General features: G+C 34.6%; 1 protein-coding gene and 1 long non-coding RNA gene across 3 annotated transcripts in view; one reads left to right on the top strand and one right to left on the bottom strand.

Moving 5' to 3' along the window:
- The window catches only part of CIP2A (cellular inhibitor of PP2A), a 29,059-nt gene extending 11,833 nt beyond the window's left edge, over window positions 1-17,226 (top strand). The window contains exons 8-21 of the mRNA XM_087721434.1: window positions 243-318; window positions 3,188-3,412; window positions 4,455-4,614; window positions 5,902-6,043; window positions 6,770-6,869; window positions 7,135-7,253; window positions 7,414-7,612; window positions 8,073-8,147; window positions 8,226-8,336; window positions 8,654-8,850; window positions 11,461-11,574; window positions 12,265-12,347; window positions 14,785-14,924; window positions 15,927-17,226. Coding sequence (XP_087577560.1) covers window positions 243-318; window positions 3,188-3,412; window positions 4,455-4,614; window positions 5,902-6,043; window positions 6,770-6,869; window positions 7,135-7,253; window positions 7,414-7,612; window positions 8,073-8,147; window positions 8,226-8,336; window positions 8,654-8,850; window positions 11,461-11,574; window positions 12,265-12,347; window positions 14,785-14,924; window positions 15,927-16,097 — 1,912 coding nt within the window. The 3' untranslated portion in view covers window positions 16,098-17,226. The remainder of the gene's footprint in view (window positions 1-242; window positions 319-3,187; window positions 3,413-4,454; window positions 4,615-5,901; window positions 6,044-6,769; window positions 6,870-7,134; window positions 7,254-7,413; window positions 7,613-8,072; window positions 8,148-8,225; window positions 8,337-8,653; window positions 8,851-11,460; window positions 11,575-12,264; window positions 12,348-14,784; window positions 14,925-15,926) is intronic.
- LOC148044360 (uncharacterized) lies at window positions 3,826-21,785 on the bottom strand. 2 transcript variants are annotated; one of them, XR_015697482.1, is made up of 4 exons: window positions 21,478-21,785; window positions 15,821-15,968; window positions 12,257-12,307; window positions 3,826-4,559 (listed from the first exon to the last, which is right to left on the bottom strand). It is a non-coding gene; the product is annotated as an uncharacterized LOC148044360 (long non-coding RNA). The 2 variants fall into 2 exon arrangements; XR_015697481.1 differs by lacking the exon at window positions 12,257-12,307 and having other exon boundaries at window positions 21,478-21,779.
- Between the last annotated feature and the right edge of the window lie 1,012 nt (window positions 21,786-22,797).

Genomic DNA, 22,797 nt, shown 5'->3' with positions numbered 1-22,797 from the left:
AAATAGCAATGAAGTTGCAAATGGTAATTATGTGACCACAGGATTCTGACTGTTATAAGTGTGAGTCAGTTGCCAAGCATCCAGGTCAGGATCACAAAACTGCTGGTATCATGCCTAGAAGTTCAAGAAACAGACAGTAATGTGTGTGTTTGCTAAATCCCTTATCGAGTAATTTTTATTTTTGCTTATCAAAATATTCATAATTTCAAATTTTTAAACTTCTTTTTTTCTTCAAACTATAGGTATGAACATTTTACATCTTGTCTTAATCAAGTGATAGGCCTCCTTCATGGAAGAGATTCTGATTCTTCAGCAAAGGTACTTTCTAGGTGCACAATAGTGTGTGTGTGTGAAGTAATCTTTTATATTATTGGTGAAATGCAGTAAACCACAATAATAAAAGTTACATCAGTGAATCTACATAACATCTACACAATCTACATAATTCAAATGATTAAAGTAAGCTTAATATTAATGAGGAAAAATAAACTAATAAAAACACCATGTAATATCAATTTAAGATTAATCTTAAATCATTAATCTTAACTCTATTAATATTAATGTTAACTCTAGACCATGTAGAAGCATATTACTTTATTTCTCATTTTTAGAATATAAAATGTTTCAAAAGTTAATAACAAATATACAATATATCTTACATCCATTCCTTAACATCAGGAAAATAAGTTTCTTTCCATTTACATACATTTATAAAGCCTTGATAAAACTAAACCTCTCCTTAAAGTTCCCAATTTCATATTTTAAAAAATAGTTCAACTATTCTCTTCACTTTTGGGAGCATTCTCTGGGACCCCACACTCCTGGCTTTTCAGAAATATCTGAAGACCTGGCTCTGCTGTCTTTCTTGGGGTTCATACAGGAGCATGCAGCCATGGAGCTAGTTAGGCCTCCCTTCGTCTTTTTAATTTTAATTATTTTAATCCTGTTTTTCTCCTAATATAAATGTATATAACCTATATGCTTTTATATTGTAATTGTACACTGCCCAGAGTTGCTCTCTGATGGAGATGGGCAATTCCTAATTTAGATAGATAGATAGATAGATAGATAGATAGATAGATAGATAGATAGATAGATAGATAGATAGATAGATAGATAGATAGATAATGATAAATCAATAAATGATAGATTGATAGATACTGTAGAAGATAGATAGATAGATAGATAGATAGATAGATAGATAGATAGATAGATAGATAGATAGATAGAATAAATTAAATAAAAAAACAAAACAAAACAATGAAAGAGCCAGCTTAGTGTGGTGGTAAGGCATCAAGCTAAAAACAAGAAGACCACGAGTTATTAGTCCTGCCTTAGGTATGAAGCCAAGCTGGAGTGGCCTTGGACCATTCATGGTCTCAGCCCTAGGAAACAGGCAACAACATGCTGGGACCTGCCCAGGCGATTGCCAGGAGTGTTCTCCCTCCGCCCCAAAGTTCAACTATGATATAGCTTTACCATCTCCCCTGTCTATGCTAACATGCTATAACTTGAAATAAAAAAAGAACTGCATAAAAAGAGCTCTGTTGTTTAGACAAACACACACAAAGAATTAACATTCGATTTTTAAAAAATATTCTTTGATCAAACAATATTTTCTGATGAATTAACCTCATTCATCAATCGTATTTTATATTTCTTAAGACTTGAATCATTGATTTTCCAAGACTTGGGTATACATTTATTTACATAGCTGCCTTTCAGTTCCTACTATTTCAGTTCTTTGTACATCCAGTTATAAAATTTAATATGTTAGACAGCTTTTCTAGATAGCTTTCCTTTGGATACCTGTCACACTTCTCTATTCACTGTCCTAAATTAGCTCCTTTTCTATCTCATCAGTGCTGTCCTCAGTTATACACTCTGCAGATTTTCCTTGCTGATTCTACTTGCTCCAGGTGGATCTTTCATTGCATATTTCTTCTTCCTCTAGTAATCCTCCCTTCTTTTCTTCAACTGCTTGGTCATATTGTTCCTTTACAATACAAATAGCAGTTCCATTTCACAGAAACTGACCGCATCAACCAAAATCTTTGCTTGACAAAATTTGTTGGATGGAGATTATGGAAGGGTCAGGCATCAATGATTCTCGGAATAAAGCATCCTTGTATTGATAAGGGAAAGGAGTTATTTTCAGTCATTGAATACCAGAAGAAAATAGTGGTTTATTTTTCTATGTCCCTTTGTAATTCTTCCCCTTTGTATGCTTGTGTAGACTTTCTGTCCTGATTCTGACCCTCTGTGTGACAGTATGTGTTTCTGTGCCTCTTTGTGCCCTTTCCTATCTGTTTCATTTTCTGTGCCTGTGATCTATATCAGCCGTTTTGTGGTTCTGTGTGACTGTCCTAGACTGTTCATGTCTATTACTTTGCTCTTCTTTCTGATTTTTTAAAAAAACAACTGAAAATGTAGATAGTAGGAAAACTATCAACTTTTTCTTACAGACCACAATACCCTAAGAGCCTGTTTGTTATTTGTCACACTTTCGCAGATTCATTTGCTCACATAGCATCTTCTCGATCTTTGCATAATCAAGATGCAATCCAAAATGATTAATGCTATGTTATGTCCTGGGATAAACTAAAACTTCTTGAAGAGATAGTTTGCTAATTTAAAAAAAAAAATCAAACATCAATGCTGCAATGCTTAAAATACTGTGTCAGGGTTCCAAGAAACATCCGCAACGAAAGAAAACTCCGAGGCTTGAGTTTCCTCAAAGTTCCACTTTATTAGAGATGTCATGTTGGCACATCTGGGAAAACCCAAATCTGAAAGCTTCCAGGTTTTCCCACGCAGTTGAAAGGTCAAGATCCTGCCTCAACATCCAAGATCCTGCCTCAACACCCATAATTTTATCACATAGAAAGATTCCTCCCATCCACATCCGTCCAGGTGCAGGGACAAAGCGACCGTGACTTTCTGAGAAAAAAATGTTGTTATGGCTACAGATCACCCATACTCTGTATAATCCCCCCTCCCCTTTTCCTACAGTAGAAAGTGTGGCAGGCCTGAAATCCAAAAAGTAAAAAAATGACTTCCAGGTCTGATATAGTGAATGAAATGAACAATTTTTAGTGTGATTCAACAATAAAGCTTTGCATCATAAATCTGAAATTGTAAATATTAGTGTAAAGAATGTTATTCTAATAATTCTTGTGTTTTTCAGATATTAGAATTGCTACTTGCATTTTGTTCAGTGACACAACTCCGTCATATTGTATGTCAAGCAGTACTGGAACCAATTGTAGCAGTCTCTGCAAGCACAAGACTTGCAACTCGTGCTAAGAATTCTGACTCATCTATTGTTTTAGTACATTGGTCAAACCAGCCACTAGAAGTATCTGAAAAGTGTTCAAATCTTGCTTTGGAGCTATTCAGGGAGCTATTTGAGGTAATGAATTCAATGTGCTTTGGCTGTCGTATTGGGTTACTTCTAATTTTTTGTAGGAGGAATGTTTATGGTAGCAAAAAAATTATCAAGGAATCTGGTAATACTTATTTTTACTAATAAATTTGATTAAAAAGCTTATTTCGTGAACTTCAGTTCATTTCATCAGATGTAAGGAGTAGCTAGTTTGATACCAGATTTAAATTAGGATGGCAAGGAAGGATGAGGAATAGTATAGAATCTGCATAGAATCAGGAGGACATTGTTAGCATTTGATCACATAAGAGAAAAATATATGAAGACACTTTTTAACCCGTGTGTATAGTTGTTAGGGGCCTGTGAAGTAATAAAATATTTATAAAAATGAACATTTGAAAATATTTAGGCAAAAATTAAAGCTCTTACAAATTTTCTTATTTAAAAAAATATTTTATTATTTTCCTCATCTAAGGACCTATTACCTACAATTTTGTAAATTCTTGTAATAAAATAACTCATTAATTATTATTTCATTTTTTTAAAAGGGAAAAGATAAGATTGTGGTTATGGAAATCAGATCAACAATTAACAGTTCTATTTTTGTAAAACAATGGTGAAAAATAGTCTATTTAAGCTAATATGTCTAAACTATAACCCTTTTAAAACTACAAACTAATAAAATTAAGCCTTGGTAGCACAGTGGTTAGAGTGCAGAACTGCAGGCTACTTCTGCTGCCTGCCGGCTGCCTGCAATTTGGCAGTTTAAATCCACCAGGCTCAAGGTTGACTAAGCCTTCCATCCTTCCAAAGTGGGTAAAATGAGGACCCAAATTGTTGGAGGCAATATGCTGACTCAATAAAACCGCTTAAAGAGAGTTGTAAAGCACTATAAAATAGTATATGTCTAAGTATTATTGGTATTGCTAAGGTCAAATCAAATTTATATAAAATTTTATGGTTGGATTGTATTTTTAAAAATAATAAATTTGACTCCAATTTAAGTTTGGTGACAGGATGATTATTTAATTGTTTCAATGCCATTAAATTGATAATATTTCTGTTATAGGATGTTATTGATGCTGGCAATAGTGCAACTGCTGAACGCTTTGTGGATCTTCTTTTGCCCATTCTTCTCGACCATCTTCAGTTTCCTGACCACATACTAGAAGATCTGTTGAAAAAGAAAAAATGTGAACGAATGATCAAGACTATTGATATCTTGATAAATATCCTTCTTGAAAATTTTTCTTATTGAAGATTGCGGGGAAAAAATCATGCATTTGAAATAAGTTAAATACATTTTAATTACATAAAGCTTAAAACAAATTCTCTATTGGATAAAAAAGAAAAAAAGATTTAAGACAAAATAGAGACACTCATCTAGCTAATTTTAAAACAGATAAGGATATTAAACTTTTTAAAATGTTTAAACATTTTCTTAGTGTTTTATATAGGAAATGCATATGTAATAATGCATCAATAATTGGCACTTAATAACTGAGCAGATTTCTTGATATTTACTTATTTTCCTTTCAATGTCTGTATTTTTATTGCATGATACCATATATATCTAGCCGAAATATTTGCCATTATAAATTTATAATATTCAACAGAAATTAAGAAAAAATAATAATTTATAATTTTATTATAATTTATAATAAAATTATAAATTATTATTTGACTTATTTGGGAAATTGTGATAAAATACAGAAGAGCATTCTTCATTTGCCAGTTATTGTGGACTTTGCTTAAAGATTCCCAAGTTTTGAACAAGTTACTTTGAATTAGATTTATTTTCCTGTTTAGACTTTCATTTTGCATCATTAGGAAGTTTTACTTACAGACAATCCTTGCTTACTGATCACAATTGAGACCAACAATTCTGTCACTAAATGCCATAATGGCTAAGTAAAAAAATCAGGGGACTTAAAACTTTGCATCTGCTTTTGATATTAAGCAAATTCTTGCACTCATCCAGCAAAATATCATGGAACAGCAACTTGCAATTTCCCTTCCACGTTCTCCATGAATTCTGCTTGTTAGAAGCTGTTTGTGAAACATGTAAATAGCACTCATGTGACCGTAGATGCTATGGTATGAGGGTGGATTGCAAAGCTGGTTTTTTTTCCTAACCAGAAGATAATATATATAGTTCAAGGTTGAACTGTGAAGCCTTTGATGTTTTTGAGCTTTGTTGTTTGCTTGCAGATGGTTTATTACCCATCTAGGTGCAGAATTTGCTTCCTATTTGCTCCCTGGTAATGTAAAAGCTTCCAGTATTGCCTTCCAGTATTAGTGGATATATGATTTTTTTTCTTTTGTAGTTCCTTGATTAGGGTATTTTCTTTGGATTGTTTGTTTGATGTTAATTCCTCCTTTCTTTTTCTCCAACCAGCAAACTTTGAAAGGTTGTTAAACAAAGAATCAGTAAGTGAGGAATATAACAGTATTCATTAGTGAATTTGACCATAAATTGAATATTTCAGAAAAACAGAATCCTTGACAGAATGTACCTCTTTGTGTAGATGATATGCTGAAAATGCATGTCATTAAAGTTTTAACAGCTAGCAAGTGTGCTACTTTAATAGAAAACCAATTTACTTCTAGTGGAATTGATTTTAGTTTTGGGACAAAATTTGTGGACTGTGAATTGAGGTAAGCACAACCTAGTATTTTTATAATTCCTTTTTATTTTTTCCAACTTTGGAAAACTTTGTAACTTTGTATTTCAAAAGAATAAATCAAAATTTTGCAGGGAATAGTCCCTATTATTATGAGCCGTGATGGCTCAGTGGTTAGAATGCAGTACGGCAGTCTTCTTTTGCTGACTGCCGGATGACTACACTGACTGCATTTTGGCAGTTTGAATCTCACCAGGCTCAAGATTGACTCAGCCTCCCATCCTTCGCAGGTTGGTAAAATGAGGATCCAGATTGTTGGGGGCAATATGCTGACTCTGTAAATTGATTAGAGGAGCTGTAAAGCACTGTAAAGTGGTATATAACTAAGTGCTATTACTATATATTATAACCAAAAATTTTAGCCCACTTTATCATCTTTAAACTGTTCTTCATGTTTCAAACTGTTTCAAAACAGTTGTTTCAAAAGCTTATCTATGTTACATGTTATGTAACATGTATAAGCATGTTTCAAAAGTTTATATATTGCAATTACATGCTCATTATCACTACACAATAGTACTTAAAATTCTACCTTATTTTGCCCAAAACCATGTCTTTATTTTTTTTAAGCTTCCTGATAACTGCAGATGGAAAGCCATTGACAACTATATCCTTCTGCCATTACTTGCTCTCTTGTAAAAGTAATTATTTTAATTTTGAATGCTTATTCATTATAAAATGTTCTCTTAATATTTTTTAGCAAACTTTCTGCTGAGCTAATCTTAAAAACACTGGATCTGATGAGTAAGCTTAAGCAGCTGGTTCCTAATATGGAAGTCAGTTTTTACAAAGTTCTTCAGGTACAAAGTTTTAAATATTTATATTAATCATTCTAAAAATGATACATGTCATTCTGATCATTTTCTAAAAGTGACTATTGGACTTTTCAAACCAACCTTCCATAGCCTTTAAAAACATAAGTATAACCTGGGGAAGTGAAAAAGGACTAGAAGGTGATGCCAAAAATGTATCACTTGAACTGTTTGTACAAAATCCTGTGTAAACCACTGTTGACTGTTTTGAAAAAGAAAGGTTTTTTTAAACTAAAAAGTGTTCTATATTTAGGACCAACGCTTGGTTACCCCTCTGGCTTTTGCTTTAACATCAGACCACAGAGAACAAGTTCAAGCAGGACTTAGAATATTGTTTGAAGCAGCCCCATTGCCAGACTTTCCTGCCATTGTGTAAGTTTCCTATTGTTTCTTTTTTAAAAATTCTACCTTTCATAAAAATGTTTTTGAAAATCTACCTTGAGTCACTGCCATTATTTCACATTTTGATCTTATTCTATAAGACACACACTTTCTCACAAATATCACCTTTTATGTGTGATGCTTTTATTAGGCTTGGTGAAAGTATTGCAGCCAATAATGCTTACAAACAACAGGAATCTGAGCATGTCTCTAAAAGAAGAAGTCACCTGCAGGCATCCATGACTTCTGTAAATTCAGTAAAGCCCTCTAATGTTTGCCATCCCAATGATGGTGATGCTGCAACTTTCAACATTCAGGACCTGATTCACAAACTCCAGTCTGGCTTGGAGGTTAGTGCTTTTAACACAAACATGAAAACATTTTTGTCTTGATCACAGTACAGTGTAGCTCAGTGTGGGACTTGAATCTACAGTATTCAGAAATTTGGACAAACTCCACTAAATATCCGAGTGAAGTAAATTGATTTTGTAAGACAATAAATATGAAGCCTTGCTTATAATTACAATGCTTAAAATTAATATGCTATAAAAACAATTAATATGGAAATAAATGGATTTTCATTTGTTTGGTTTTGATACACATTAGTTATAGGGGCACAGAAAACTTTGCTATGCAGTATTTCAATAATTATATTAATACCATTAATACCTGGGTTATGTTTGACATCAGTTTGTGAATAGAATTTGTGTAGTTATTCCTCATATCAAGTTTTTTATTTGTCCATATAGGTACAATTTTGAATTAAGATTTGCATATTGCTTTAGCTTATATTATGAACATTTCTAACAGATGAAGGAATCAGTCACAGACATCAGGGTCTCTGAAATAATAGAAGTATATGAACAGAAACTGTCTGCATTGGCAGTGAGTATATGTAATAAGCCTTTTTTTTTCATGTGTGTGCTCAATATGCGGTTCATTTTGCAATAATTTTCTTTTAAGTCCAAGGAAACAAGGTTGCAGGACCTTTTGGAAGCAAAGGCGTTAGCTCTTTCTCAAGCTGATAGACTTATTGCCCAGTATCGTTGCCAGAGAGCTCAAGCTGAATCTGAGGTAGGTAAAGCTGAATTATCATATAAGGATTAATTTATTATGTACGTACATCTGTCAATACAAAATTGCTCATGTAATTTGCTTTATTTTGTATTTGAAAATAAACTAGATTATATATTTCACTTACTTGGCGCTATCCTTTTATGATTATATATATTTGTACATCTGCAAATTACACTTTAAAGGCTAATTTGCTGTCTGGGTTCTTGAAATCTAAAAGCCTTAAGTGCTGGTTTAGTATTAGCATGGTTGATTGCTCTAGTGTCCTAACATTTCATTCACACAATGGAACTGTCATTTTGCACAAATTCCAAAAGGCTAGGACGCTTGCTTCAATACTGAAGGATACAGAAAGAAAAAATGAAGATCTGGAGTCACTACTGAAAGCACAGCAGACAGAATCTGAACGGGCACAAAGTGATATTGAACAACTATTTCAGCATAATCGGAAACTGCAAACAATAGCAGAAGAATATGAGATACTGAAAAGATCTTCCATTGATCTGCTTCAAAAGTAAGATATAACTCTGCTAAGCATTTCTCTATAGAAAGCAAGAGAGAGAGATTGCATTCAGACTATATATAATTATTTATATCATCAAAAAGGATACATATGAAGATTTAATTTTTTGACAAATAGAATTTATAGGCTCTATAATTAAAGGAACATTGCTATGTGTCCAACCAATCTAGTTATATCTAGCATTATAAATATTTTGCTTAAAGAACAATATTGGATCAATTTCAATAAAATCATTTTATCTTAAATAAAGTAGCTAGTGCGTGAGCATATATATATATATATATATATATATATATATATATATATATATATATATATATATATATATATATATATATATATATATATATATATATATATATATATTTCAAAAGCATCCACATAAGAATTGAAAAACTATTTTGCCATGGAACCCATGTGAACTTAATTTGATATTTACAGGTAGTCCTTGACTTACAATCATTCGTTCAGTGACTATTCAAAATTACCATGGTGTTAAATGAAGGCATTCCAACCTATGGAGAGCCTCCACGTTTACATGATTGCAATCTGGAGACTGATCTCTTGAGGGCTGGCTAGAAAAGCTCCATTCCAAAATCCCAGCAGGGTTATGGCATGGACCATTTTCAACCAGTCCCCAGATCCAGATCTTGTCTCTGAAGGCTGCCTCAAAAAGCTTCATGCCAAAATCTGAGGAGAATTTTCAGCCACAGAATGGAAATGCTTCAGAAGCCTCTTGATTCTGGGACTAAATATCCAAGTGCTTCTGAAACCCTTGAAGACTCTTCCCCAACACTTCCATGCAGCCTCTTGCAGCAAAGTCTGGGGCGTGCAGCTTCTTTTTGACTTTCCCCCTACATTGATTGTGTGAAGCTGGCAGAAAGTTGCCTCACCTAACGCATGAGACATTCATTTAATGATGGCAGCCAGGATTACCTTTATTGTCATTGCTATGCAAAATAGTTTGCACTTTATGATCACATTTTCTTAGTGATAACAATCCTGATTCCAATTGCCCTAATATGTCTAGGACTACCTGTAAGTGCCAACAGTTCCTCAGTCAGATGAAGGTATCCTTCCTTTCTGCATGGGCTGAAAAAAGGCTGTCCAAAAAAGAGATTTCTACTCTTCAAACAGTGTTGGTTGAAATTTATCAGATATTGCAAAATTTAGATAGTAAAGGCATATAAGTTTTCTCAAATATTTTAAATGTAAATGCAATAGCTAGCCATTGCTGAGCTTTTAAATAAAATATTAATTCAAAATTTGGACAAATCGGAAGTTTTTGAAAGCTAACAGTTAAATTGAACCCTTTGCTAATCTTCATCTACATAGGTATAAATTTCATAAGATCATATTACTTGTTTGTGAAAACAACAATAATGTTTGGCTAGCAAACTGCAAAATTAGGTCTGAATGCTTAATCTTATCCATGAATCATTTCAGTTATTTTTTGTACTGTTTTTTAGTTGTGGGAACTTTTATCATATCCTCTAATAGATAAGGGTACATGGTGGTTCAGTGGCTAAGACACTGAGCTTGTAGATCAGAAAGATTAGCAGTTCAGCGGTTCGATTCCCTAGTGCCGTGTAATGGACTGAGCTCCCGTTACTTGTCCCAGCTTCTGCCAACCAAATGCAAGTAGAAAAATAGGGACACCCTTTGGTGGGAAGGTAACAGTGTTCCGTGTGCCTTCGGTATTTAATCATGCCGGCCGCATGACCACAGAGGCATCGTTGGACAGCTCTGATTCTTTGAAACGGATATAAGCACCGCCTCCTAGAATCAGGAACGACTAGCACATATGTGCAAAGGGAACCTTTACTTTATTTACTAATAGGTAATGCAAAGTGATAGAAATATAAGCAACTGAAATCACAAGTTTTGCACAAAATCTTTTCCCAAAAATAAAAAAACCCTCAAAGAATGAACAGAATTCTAAGAGAAAAAATGCCTGATTGAAGTAATGTAAAGAACTTCTTAAGAGTTCACAAGGTTGTTTGAAAATTGGGAAGTATCTTGGTGAATAGCTTGTTTATCTGTAGATCTCAAAACACAATTTGTATAAGTGAAAGTATAAGTAAAAATTAACTGCAGATGTTACATGTTTCTTGTTGATAGATCAGATTCTGTTGTCTCTTTTATTACCAGAAAATAAGTTTATTTTTATTGTTCAAAAATCATATTTATATTCCACACAAGCTGCATAGAGCTTAAAGATTTGTCATGCAATTAATTGGTGACAAGATTTTTTTTTTAAAAAATGGGTACTCTGATCAGAATTCCTCATGGAATATGTTTCAGCACTGAAAGTTGAATTTAAAGTGCTAAACGCACAATTCCAAACACAGAGAAAGAGGATAAATGTTTTCAATTTGATAGGAGGTTCTAATATATATTAATATAAAACAATATTTGTAGCTCAGGGTTAAATTAAGGTTTTGTTGAACTGATGATATCTAGTTAGGTAATGAAACATTTGCAAGAAAGCAACCAAACTCAGAGAGCACCAAAGACCCCACACTCTAATATATCAAATATTATAGTATGAAAATTGCATAGCATTCATTCCTTTTAATAGTAATAATTTGAAATTTTTAGGCATGAAACTATAGAAAAGCAGTATAACAATCTGCAGGGAATGTGTAATTCACTGAATAAACAACTTGAGACCCTTAAAAGACTGAATGAATCGCTAAAGCAACAGAATGAAAAGTAAGTTAAGTTTTTTGTAAAGTTTAAATTAAATGGTTTTGTTGAATTATAAGAAAAGTTGTATAGTTTTTTTTTTGGGGGGGGGGGGGTTGGCCAAACAAAGTTACAGGCAAGCACAAGCAGTTAGTTTCATTTCATTTCAGGACAAGCCCAGACAGACTGCTTTCTTTACTTCTTAGAGCAGCAGACACAGACCTCAGAGCTTACTGACTAATTTCAGTTTCAATTCTCATCTAAGTCACACCCAGACTCTAAGCTTGAGTTTCTGTTTCAATTCTTTCCACAGACTCAGATCTGTTTAAGCTCCTATTGGCTGATTTAGTTGCAATGCCTATTCATTGACTGACCTTGTTCCCCTGTCTTTCCCAGTCATGAATATTTTAACACATATGCCTATTCCAATTATACTATCTACTTTTTTTCTCACTTGTCACCCACCCAACTTCAACTTTTTATCTGATTCATTTTTTTTTCTTAATTCCTGTTTTCAACATTGTTAAATGACATGAAAAGTTTCATTTGGGTGTGGGGTGCTTCTCCCTATTGAAGGCACATCATATGAAAATAAACTTTGATAACAAGTAAGGCTGTTGTTGATATACATAGCTGCAGTATGATACTTAGAGGCATATCACTATTTTTCATATTATTTTAAAATGAGAAATCTAATATTTATGCTTACAATTTCAGAACCGTTGTTCAGCTTCTCGAAACAGAAGAACACAGAAAAGAACTGAACAAACAGATCCAAGAAAAAGATGGAGAAATATCAAGTTAGTACTTATAAATTTATCGGCTTTTTCAAACATATTGTTCATAAAGAAATTCACGTGTTCCATTATTGCATATTTGTTGGGTTCTTCATGCTCCCTTAGCTTGGCTGTTTTCTTGCAGACATTTCATTGTCAGGCTGTTTATAACATTATTTTATATTTGAAAAGCTGTAAACTTGCAATTCTATGTTCCTTTTTAAGGCATCCCAAAGACAAGTATTTCAAAACCCTGTTTTCTAAGTTGTGCAGAAGAATCTGACTCTAATGCCTCGGGTATAAAGCATACAAGTCCTGCTCCTTCATTTTAGAAAGCCAAGCAAAAAAAGACAAGCTGAATCCTAGTCTGCTCCCTAAAAAAGAAGGGAGCTATTTTTATTTCAAACATTATTAATGCTAGTGAGAAAACCTAGAAAAGCAAATGTTTTAAAAAATAAAGTGCTACTCTCTATCTTCTGCCCTGGCAACAGAAGGCCATAATCCCTTACAGCAGGGATGAGCAACCCTCGGCTCTGAAGCCGCATGTGGCTTTTTCATCCCTCTGTGGCGCTGTGGTTGGCTCCACAATTGATAGGGCTTTTGGGTAGGGCAGGTAGAGGAAAAAAGATGCTACCCTAGGAGGAGACTCTATGGTGGGGAAACCGGACTTCCAGTCAGCCCCAGAATTGAATGGGAGGCTTCTGGTTAGGACCTTTGTGGCTGTTTGAGTGTTTAAGGTTGCCGACCCCTGCCCTAGAGCCTAGGAAAACAAAAATCTTCTACTTTTAATTTGCTCCGTTCTGCTCCTTTTTTTTTTACTGTATTTGCCAATGGTCAGTACATTGCATGTTAAAATGCACCCTGGTTCAGGATATATTTAAATGCTAACTTAGTTAATGGGACCCTTGAATTGTTTTGCTTTTGAAATTCTACCTATACTCTGAATCAAAGCCAATATTACTGGTTGAGGGGGCCTAGGCTATCTTGCCAATTTGGCTAAGAACTAAGTAGAAGAGTGAATGATCTTTATCCTTCATAACTCATGAAAAGGGTAGCTAATATCCAGATTAATCTCTCTGCATATGGAGCTTCTCTCTGTTGACCCTTTAGTTAGATGTGGCAGCTGGTACACTTAAAATGATACAAGGTAGAGCAGAGGCCTGCCAAAGGAAACTGCTAATGCCACCCCCACAGTGTCAGGACTAAGCACAAGGTAGGGCATTCTGCCCTCCATACCTGAGTGTCCACCACCAGGGCATGATCCTGCCATCCCTACTTCCTGGTGCTAGATTTCACCACTCCTGAGCTGTTTAGGTCTGGTTTTTGCCTAATTTAATTTAAATTATTTATAGGCCAGAGATCTTTCCTCACTAGGCAACCTGTTTATGTTTGACAAACATCATATTCCAGGACAGCTAGTTCTTGAATTACAATAATTCGTTTAGTGACCATTCAACAGGCACTGAAAAAAGTGACTTATGACCATTTTTCACACTTACGACTATAATTGTTTCCTCATGGGCATATGATCCAAATTCAGACTCTTGGCAACTGAGTCATATTTGTGACAGTTGCAGTGGCCCAGGGTCATATGTTCCCCTTATGGGACCTGACAAGCAAAGTCAACAGGGAAGCCAGATTCACTTAACAACTCTGTTACTAATTTAACAAGTGCAGTGATTCATTTAACAAATGTGGACAGAAAGGTTGTAAAATGGGGCAAAATTCACTTAACCCTTGTCTCGCTTAGCAACAGAAATGTTGAGCTAAATTGGGATCGTAAGTCGAGGACTACATGTACATAGACTTACAATTAAAGGCTAAGAAAAACGTTTGGCAAACAGTAACTGTAATGCTGAAAGTGCAAGGTATTTTCATTGGTGATGCATAGAAAGAGAAATATCAGTACACAAATCACAGCACAGGTTTTAAACAATATCACAAGACAATACTTTCTTCATTTGAGCAAATAACAGATCTGTCATCATGGGTTAGAAATAGTAATTGTAACCAGATATATTCAGAAAACATGGCTATGCTAATTAATGTAAATTGCTGAATTAACTAATACAAGCACTTTCTGTTGTTCAGAATAAATTATTTATATGTAAGACAAATCAGGCAAAAAAAAGTAAGTTCATATGTTTTGCTGAGCTGGAATGTTATTTCTTTGGATCTGGTTTACTGTCACCTGTCATTTTGGTTTATTAAAGAAGCCATGGTTAAGTAAATATTAAATTTAGCTATTACACTTTGTTTCTTAAAATCCACATTTCAAGTATATATTTGCACTAAACTGAAAAATGCTTCTTTATTAAGACAAATGCTGAGGATTGTAAAATGTGAGTGGTCAATGTTCAGCAGATGGCAGTGCTGCACAATTCATGCAATGATAGTTCTGGGAAAGTATTAATGTCCAAAAGTTTTGGAGTAAACCACTTTCTTTCATATTTTTCAAAAGATTTACAACAGAAGATAAAAGTTCAAGAAGAAAAACTAAAAGTCAGACAGAAGGAAAAAATAGATATGGAGGACAAAATTGACATTCTTAGAAAAGAGCTTAGCAAAACTGAACAGGCAAGAAAAGAACTGAGTATTAAGGTAAGTTATTTATTTATTCAGGATTACTTGTGTGTTGCCACTTCTTGTGATTCTAGGGAACATAGAATAAATTCATTGTTGGTATGTATACATATTGAGAAAAATAAAATTACAAATGAATAGAGGTTGTAAGTATAGCTAGAGATATATTGAATTAAATTAGATACACTTTCGAGTAAATAAGACTGTCTTCTTAAGAGTCATAAAAATAATAGACATTAAATAACTTACATCCATATATCGTGCCTTAGAAATATAATGTGAGAGATTGTGTATGTGTATTTCTTTTTTAAATTGATTATTTCTAATAATCAGAGAAAATAGGAATTTTCTTAGATGTTTATATTTAAAAGACTAAAGAAATTTACTTGTGTTGGTTGATTTATGATTTATTGGTTTTGTGGTTGTAAGCTGCCCAGAGTTGCTTAAGGTAGGTAGCCATATAAACCATTTAAATAAATAAATAACATTTACACTTTCATTTCAAATCTTTGCATATAAAGTAGGGAATCAGTTAAGCTTTTTCTGATCTTAAATTACAACTGGTTTGATTTTATTCTGATCCAAACTACACCAGACACGTCACTGTTTAAATAACTTTAGTGGGATAATAGTGTGCACTGGAGATAAGGTAATTGTAGTATGACCTCACTGTTATTTGAATTTACAGAAAGCACAACCTGGTTCAAAGCTTTTTTTTTTCTGTCTCTTTATGTATATTAAATTGATTATCTGAAATTTGGATAATTATAATTTATCAATTGAAAGATCCTCCAAAATATATTTAGCACAATTAATAATTAACAACCAAATCATTTCAAAATATGTTTTATGAGTTATTGTCTAGTTGGCAAACTGGTTTGTCAGTTTCAGATGTTCTGAATAAGTACTGTTACCTGTAGTGTGGAGCTTAGTAGACTTTGATTTCACCCAATATGAACAGAGAATGTATCTTTGCATGTTTGTTAGCTATATTAAATAGTGTATAATATGTATTTTCAGGCATCTTCTTTGGAAGTTCAGAAGTCACAGTTGGAAGGACGGCTAGAAGAAAAGGAGGCCTTAATTAAGCTTCAGCAAGAAGAACTAAGCAAACATTCTCATATGATTGCAATGATTCATAGCTTAAGTGGTGGTAAATTAAATGCAGAAACAGTGAATCTCAGTTTATAGAGCAGATTTTCTAAATATGCAATTAATGTTGTTTTATGTTTCATTATGAAAAACATTTTAGGTAACTTTCCTTGAAGATATTATGGCTTTTATGAATAGTAGGCTACATTCTATTCATTTTGACACTAATATCTCTATCACTATTGGTTGCCTTGTTTATGTATTTAACAAGGACTAGATATAATTTTAGAAAACATAAGTTAAAAAACCATTTGATGCCCAAACTATCAACTATGCTAGGTTTACTTAAGTTAGTAATTCTACTCTTAAACTGATTTTACAAAAGCTTTCATTTCCTTGTATACAAAATGTAGCTGAAATCTTGCTGGTTAACCTATACGTTCAAAATGAAAGTATGCAAATATATATGTATATATTATGTAGAAAAACATTTTAAGTCTTATATTACAATACAGATATACATTAATGAATCAAACATTTAAAAGAAATCTGAATTTCCCTCCCCCAAAAAACAGAAGACAAGCTCAGTTTTCATATATTCAGTTTTCCTTCCAGTGTAAAAGTCAAATAATTCTCTTCATAGTTTTTCAGATTTAGAGATTTCTGAAGTTAATAGTCACAGGTTGTTTGTGTTCTTTTTAAAAATATTCTACAAGTTTTCTAGTATTTATTACAAACCTATTTTTTTGCTGAAGATAGGCAAAGATACTGTATATTTTTAAACTAGTGCATGAATATGTTTTAAAATAATGAACTTTCAACAACTATGTGTAGTTTAAAAATCAACTTACAACATATAGGGCAAGGGCATATTTTCCTATTGTACTTTATATATCTGTCCTCTTTAATGATATAATGAAACCTGATTATGTTTGGAGACACTGAAACTCCAAAACAATTAGTATTAATTCCACTTAAGAGGGTAGTGATCATATGCCAACATTTCAACAAATACCTTTACATTTTAAATTCTGTGTGTCAGTCTTCCTCTTTAACTATGTGCAATTGATGCTGTCAATTATATTTTTGAAAGCTATTGTGTCCAACTTGGCAGTGGTATTTGACATTTAAATGAAGTATTTATTATGGACTCTAGTGGTCTTTTAATATTTTTGTTCTAATTGTCATCATTTGTCTCTGGAAAATGAAATAAATAACACTGAAGTTATGCATGGATCTTTTGATTGATGAAAACTGATTTACTTTTTTCTTCCAATTTATCTTGACTTGGAACTTGCAGGAGCAGTTCATAATTAGTTCCACAGTCAGCCCCTTGCCATTCTTTCCCATAATAACTGAGGTCTTCCATATTTTTATTTTCCATAAAAAACCTGTTTGTGCATTCAATGTAATGATGCCCATGTATGATGAACTGTACTGTTCATTTTGTTTGTTGGAATGCTGTTAGTAATGAAAAACATTGGATTGGGAAAAATTGGTATACCATTGTCCTACTCCATTTCTATTTCTTACACATGCTTTCCAGTTAGGTTGTCGTCCTGAACATTTCCAACTTCCAAAATGCAACCACCAAAAGCACAGAGTGCTTGCATAGTTTGTCGATTTCAGATTCAACTTGAGCAGATAACCTGTCAATCTTCTCCTCTGTATCAATGGTTGAGGCATGAAATTAGTTATGTAATCATCATTAACTAAGGTTTGTCTGCAAAGTCTAGTTGATGATATTTAATCACACTTTGCTTTATACCCAGATATTGCCCTTACAATATCATTCCTGATTATGAAAGCAATGTCATTCCTGTGTGTCTTGAGTAGTAAGAAGTATGATCTTTTGGCTGAAAGTGTCCACTTCTATTCTATCTAATTAACTAATGCCTAAGTTCATACTTATGCCCAATTCATACATTTCTGTGCTGATTTTCTCATGATCCTGATTTTTACACTCCATGTGTCTACTATATTTCTGCCTTTGCAGTTTCAGATTCTATTATACTGCAATATGGGCAACTAGATGTCCCAGAGGCTTTAATCTCACCGTGTCATAAACATCTTTAGTACTCTGATAAATCCTCAGCTTTTCTTCAGTAGCATGTCAAGCATGTTTAGCGAATTTATTTATTTAAGAAAAGTTATATGGCCACCCAACTCACTTTCAGTGACTCCAGATGGCTTGCAAGGATAACAATCCAATATAAAACCAATAAAAGCAATAACCACCACTCCAACTACAACAATCAAATAAGCCATTTGATAAACTCCATCCCACTCTGTGTCCCCAGGCCTATCGGCAAAACCTGATATCCAGGCCTTGTGAAAGATTGTCAAAATGGGGACCAAACTTATCTCTAGGGATGATGTTCCATAGGGAGTCACCACAGAGAAGATCCTTGGCCCCACTTGATGGACCTCCTTAGGACAGAATCTATTGTACACATAATGTGTATGTATGTATGTATGCATGTACGCACGTGCGTGCGCACACACACACACACACACACACATATAGCAATAGCAATAGCAGTAGACTTATATACCGCTTCATAGGCCTTTCAGGCCTCTCTAAGCGGTTTACAGAGAGTCAGCATATTGCCCCCAACAATCTGGGTCCTCATTTTACCCACCTCGGAAGGATGGAAGGCTGAGTCAACCCTGAGCCGGTGAGATTTGAACCGCTGACCTGCTGATCTAGCAGTAGCCTGCAGTGCTGCATTTAACCACTGCGCCACATATATATATGTATATAGTACAACACTGCATGCTGGGATGATAAAAATAATTACACACTTAAGCTCTATTTGTCAAGTGGAGACGATAACAAGTTTCCATTAAAGAATGACAAGAACAGGTCTTCCCAAAGATCATAAAGAATTAGTCTCATTAATAGCCAACAAAATGGTAGTTCTGTCTGGCCCGTAAAAGGAATAAACATAATTGTTTCCACAATAAGAAACTTTATAAATGGCTTTAGCAGATCTTGCATATGGCAATTTAAATGTCAAGGTTTCCAATGTTCTCTATGATAACATTAGTCTTCAATGAGCACTTTTTCATATTTTGAGAACAGATATTTAATTGTGTTGTGCTGCCATCTGCATTCAGAGACCAAATGATTCAGCATATACATACTCTCACATACCATCTGTTGGGAACACCTTAAACCAAATGCATTTCTTGCAGGAGATTGTATTAGCTGTGGAGGCAGCTGTGAGAACTGAGAAGAAGCAACTGTTCAAAGGTTTTTCTGAACACTGAATCGCATTATACTCTTTGAATATGGATCTCTGAATAAGTCTAATATGAAGCCCTGGAATCTTCACTTGCTGCCTGGTTGATTGCAAAAAAACAATAATTGATAGAAACTAGCTATCTAAATAATAAATGCTTAAGGAAAATGTCTTTGGAAATGTTTCACAAGAAGAAAGCACATAAGGAAATGGCAAGAATAGGAATAAACACATAAGGAAATCGCAAGTTTTTAACCTGATTTCCTCAAAATGTAATAAACGTTACTGATTTGTTCAAAACCTTACAAGGAGTTCCTGACTGAAGTTTTCAAAGCTGTTTTCTCAGTCTGAAAGTCAGTACTAGATAATTAAACTATTCTTGCTTCCTGACTAATTAATACTAATTAATGAGATAGGCATTATTTATGAGAACCAATAGGCACAGGATATAATCAGACAAGGCTTCCTTCTATAAGACCTATTTTTTCCGCTAATGGAAATATAAACCACATTCATAACACTTCCTTTAATATCAGTAGCAAATTAAAGGCCATTAAAGCTACTTATTCTGTTTCAAAGTTACAGCTGCTGCAGTGCCCTCACAATCATTCACTCCTACGACTTTGCAGGTGTGCCACAGCGCTCTCTGCCTCTCCCCGCCCCATACCCTGCTCACCAGGATCCTGAGGGCCTTGGGCCTATTCCCCACATGCCTGGCATCCATTGCATACTTACATCTTGAAGATCTCTGGATCCCATATTAGGAAGGTCAGGGCACACGTCCTTGGGTCACGTGACTGCCTCCCAGAAGTGGCCATCAGTTTCAGCGCACCCACAATTCCTTGCAGGCATTTCAAAATGCCAGCTGCTTCTGCAAAGCCATGATACGCATACCAAAATGGACACTTTTGCAAGGATGCTGCATTGGCCAGGGGTGAATTGATTTATTTTGTTGCTTGGACACAATTCTGCACAACCCTGCAGAATTGCAGGTGTGTTAATAATGATGGCCACTTCCAGGAGGCAGCCGTGTAGCCCAGTGCCATCTGTCCTGTATTCCTTCTCCAACATGAGGTCATGAAATCTTCAAGGGGTAAATAACGAATGGGTGGAGCCTAGTGGGGTGGGAATAAAGCCTAAGGCCTGTGGGGACTCAGTGGGAGAAAGAAAAAGCTGTGGAGATCAAAGGGCTGAAAAAAACAACATGGGATAACTTGTGGGTGGAGGATAATTTGGAAGGTGCAGGTAGGCCTATGCCTGTGTTAGATTTCAAAGACCTCTTCCGCACTGAGCCACTGAGACTGCTTGTTCTCCACTTAACAACCAGCATTTTCATTTAACAGCTGTCTCAGGAAGAGCAAGGGCTGGGGATCTTTAAGTGAGACCATCTCACTTAACAGCCATCATCACTTATAACCATAATGGGCAGACTCCATTATGGTCATATCTTGGGAACTACCAGAATTCCAGAACTCTGCCTGGAAATGTAACCACAGTAATTCTAGAGTATCACAAATGTCCCAGATATAAACTGGAAAAATATTACAGTCTCTCATGTTTTCTTGAAAAAAATGAGGTCAGGGCAGTTTATAAATGAAATGAAAACTTGGGAAGAAGGTTGTTGTTTATCTGTGAAGGTTAACTGGAAGATTCCCTTTTTATTATGGTGTAACTGGACATTTTTGCCAATGCTTTTTGTATTAGAGTTTTACTGCTTGTACTACCAGTTTATGTGCTTCTGCCTGAATGCCCTCAAATATTTAATGCAAGACTTGGCTGTGTCCTAATTTTTTCTATCAGAAGACTATACAAAGTGCTTTATATTCATTTTGTATTTTGAACAACTCAGTTCAGTAATCTTTAATCCATGTGATAAGTCTATAAAACGGTACTAAAGCAATACTTCTTCCCCTGCTTTTTATGCCTGAAGACATGAAATAAACATTTCAACGAGAACGAAGCAAAGAGAACAATAAGAAACAGCATAAACTAACAAAATAATAAAGGACCATAGTCTATAATCTTCCAATCCAATTACCTGTGATTAAGTTTAGCAGAGCTCAGTTGGACTTGCATCTGAGTGAACATAGTGAGATAGTATTCTTAAAAATATTCTGGTTCATTGCAGCACCCGGACTTTTTAAAGTCTAAGTAATTCTCATTTAGCAAGTGCCTCCTTTAGTAACCATTAAGATTTACAAGGTGATAAAAAAGCAAGAGTGCATTTCACTCACCCTGCTGCTTGGCGCTCACCAGCTTTGCTGCCCTGTTGGGCCCTGGCATTCCCAGGCTTTCCTTTCAAGGCTACTCACACTATTCTCCAAATAGCTTCTGAGGCATTCCAAAGCATCTCAAGAACAACATACGCAATTTTGAGAACAATGGTCATGGTCTTCCTGTGAGGTTTTAGAACGCTTCAAAAGTTTTCCAAAGCATTGTAAAAATGGCACACGCTATCTGGACAATGGTGGATGTGGCCTCACAAGATTTTAGAAGGCCTCAGATATCTTTGGAACATTGTGAAAACAGTCTGCACTATTTGGAGAACAGCATGACCAGTTTTAGAAAGTATGTTTGGCCAGCCCAGCAACTGCCTTGCATCAAATCAGGCTGGGTGCGTCTTGTGAGCAACAGGAGACAAACAGTGAAGGTTACTTGGGCCTGAAAAACACATGATAAATGGCCTTGGGAAGAAGGCTGGTGTGGCCAATAGGTCAGCTGGAGGTAACATAGCCAGTAGAGCTAGCATAGCAGAACCATCAGGGCTTCTACTTTAGTCCCATCACCGCTGAGAAATACCATAAAACAGGGCAGCCAAAATGTAGAGATAGGTGGCAGGGTAAGTAGGTGGGAGGAACTGAAGTATGCCTATGGTTGTAATTGTGGATGGTTTGCCAAACAACCAAATTTTGATCATAGGATCACAAAGTCATTATAACATCCATAACTTTAGAGACTGAGTGTAAGTATCATTTATTCAGGTCTCCCATAACCTTGACCAATAGCTGAACAGATGGTTGTAACTCAAGGATTCCACGTATAATATTACTATCTGCTAATATATAAAGAGTTTGTATTTTTCCTTTAAAATATGCAGTGATGTTCTGCAAATTGTTTTCTCTGAACATACTCCAACCATACACATATTAATAACATTTAACCAGGCTATTCTTATTAAAATGATATAGTAGCTAGGCAGAAGCATGATGTACTTAAAATAAGCCTTTACAAAATAAGGTAAATATTATATGCTGACATAATGTCTTCAGAGTAGCAGCAGCTATAAAGCATTTTGGTCTCTTGCTTGGTATTATCTGATTAAGAACTCATTTTGTCAGGCAGCTGTTGTCTTGGCTGGGTATTACTATAGAAATATGCCAAATTGTTTATATTAGTATTCAAAGGTTACATTTCAACTGTTTTATAAGTCAGCCAAATAGTTTTGACATCTGAACGGAATGAAAGGCCATAATAATATCAAACTCAAAGGCTTGAATAGTGTATTGTATTCCAAGTTTTATCATTTATCAGTTAACACTAGATTTTAGCCTCAT

This window comes from Thamnophis sirtalis, unplaced genomic scaffold, assembly GCF_051295495.1.
Source record: "Thamnophis sirtalis isolate CommonGarterSnake01/CBP01778 unplaced genomic scaffold, rThaSir2_p1.2 scaffold_8, whole genome shotgun sequence".
NCBI classification, from domain to species: Eukaryota; Metazoa; Chordata; class Lepidosauria; order Squamata; family Natricidae; genus Thamnophis; species Thamnophis sirtalis.
Note: the sequence above shows the minus strand (reverse complement) of the source record. Positions and strands in the feature narration are given on the sequence as shown.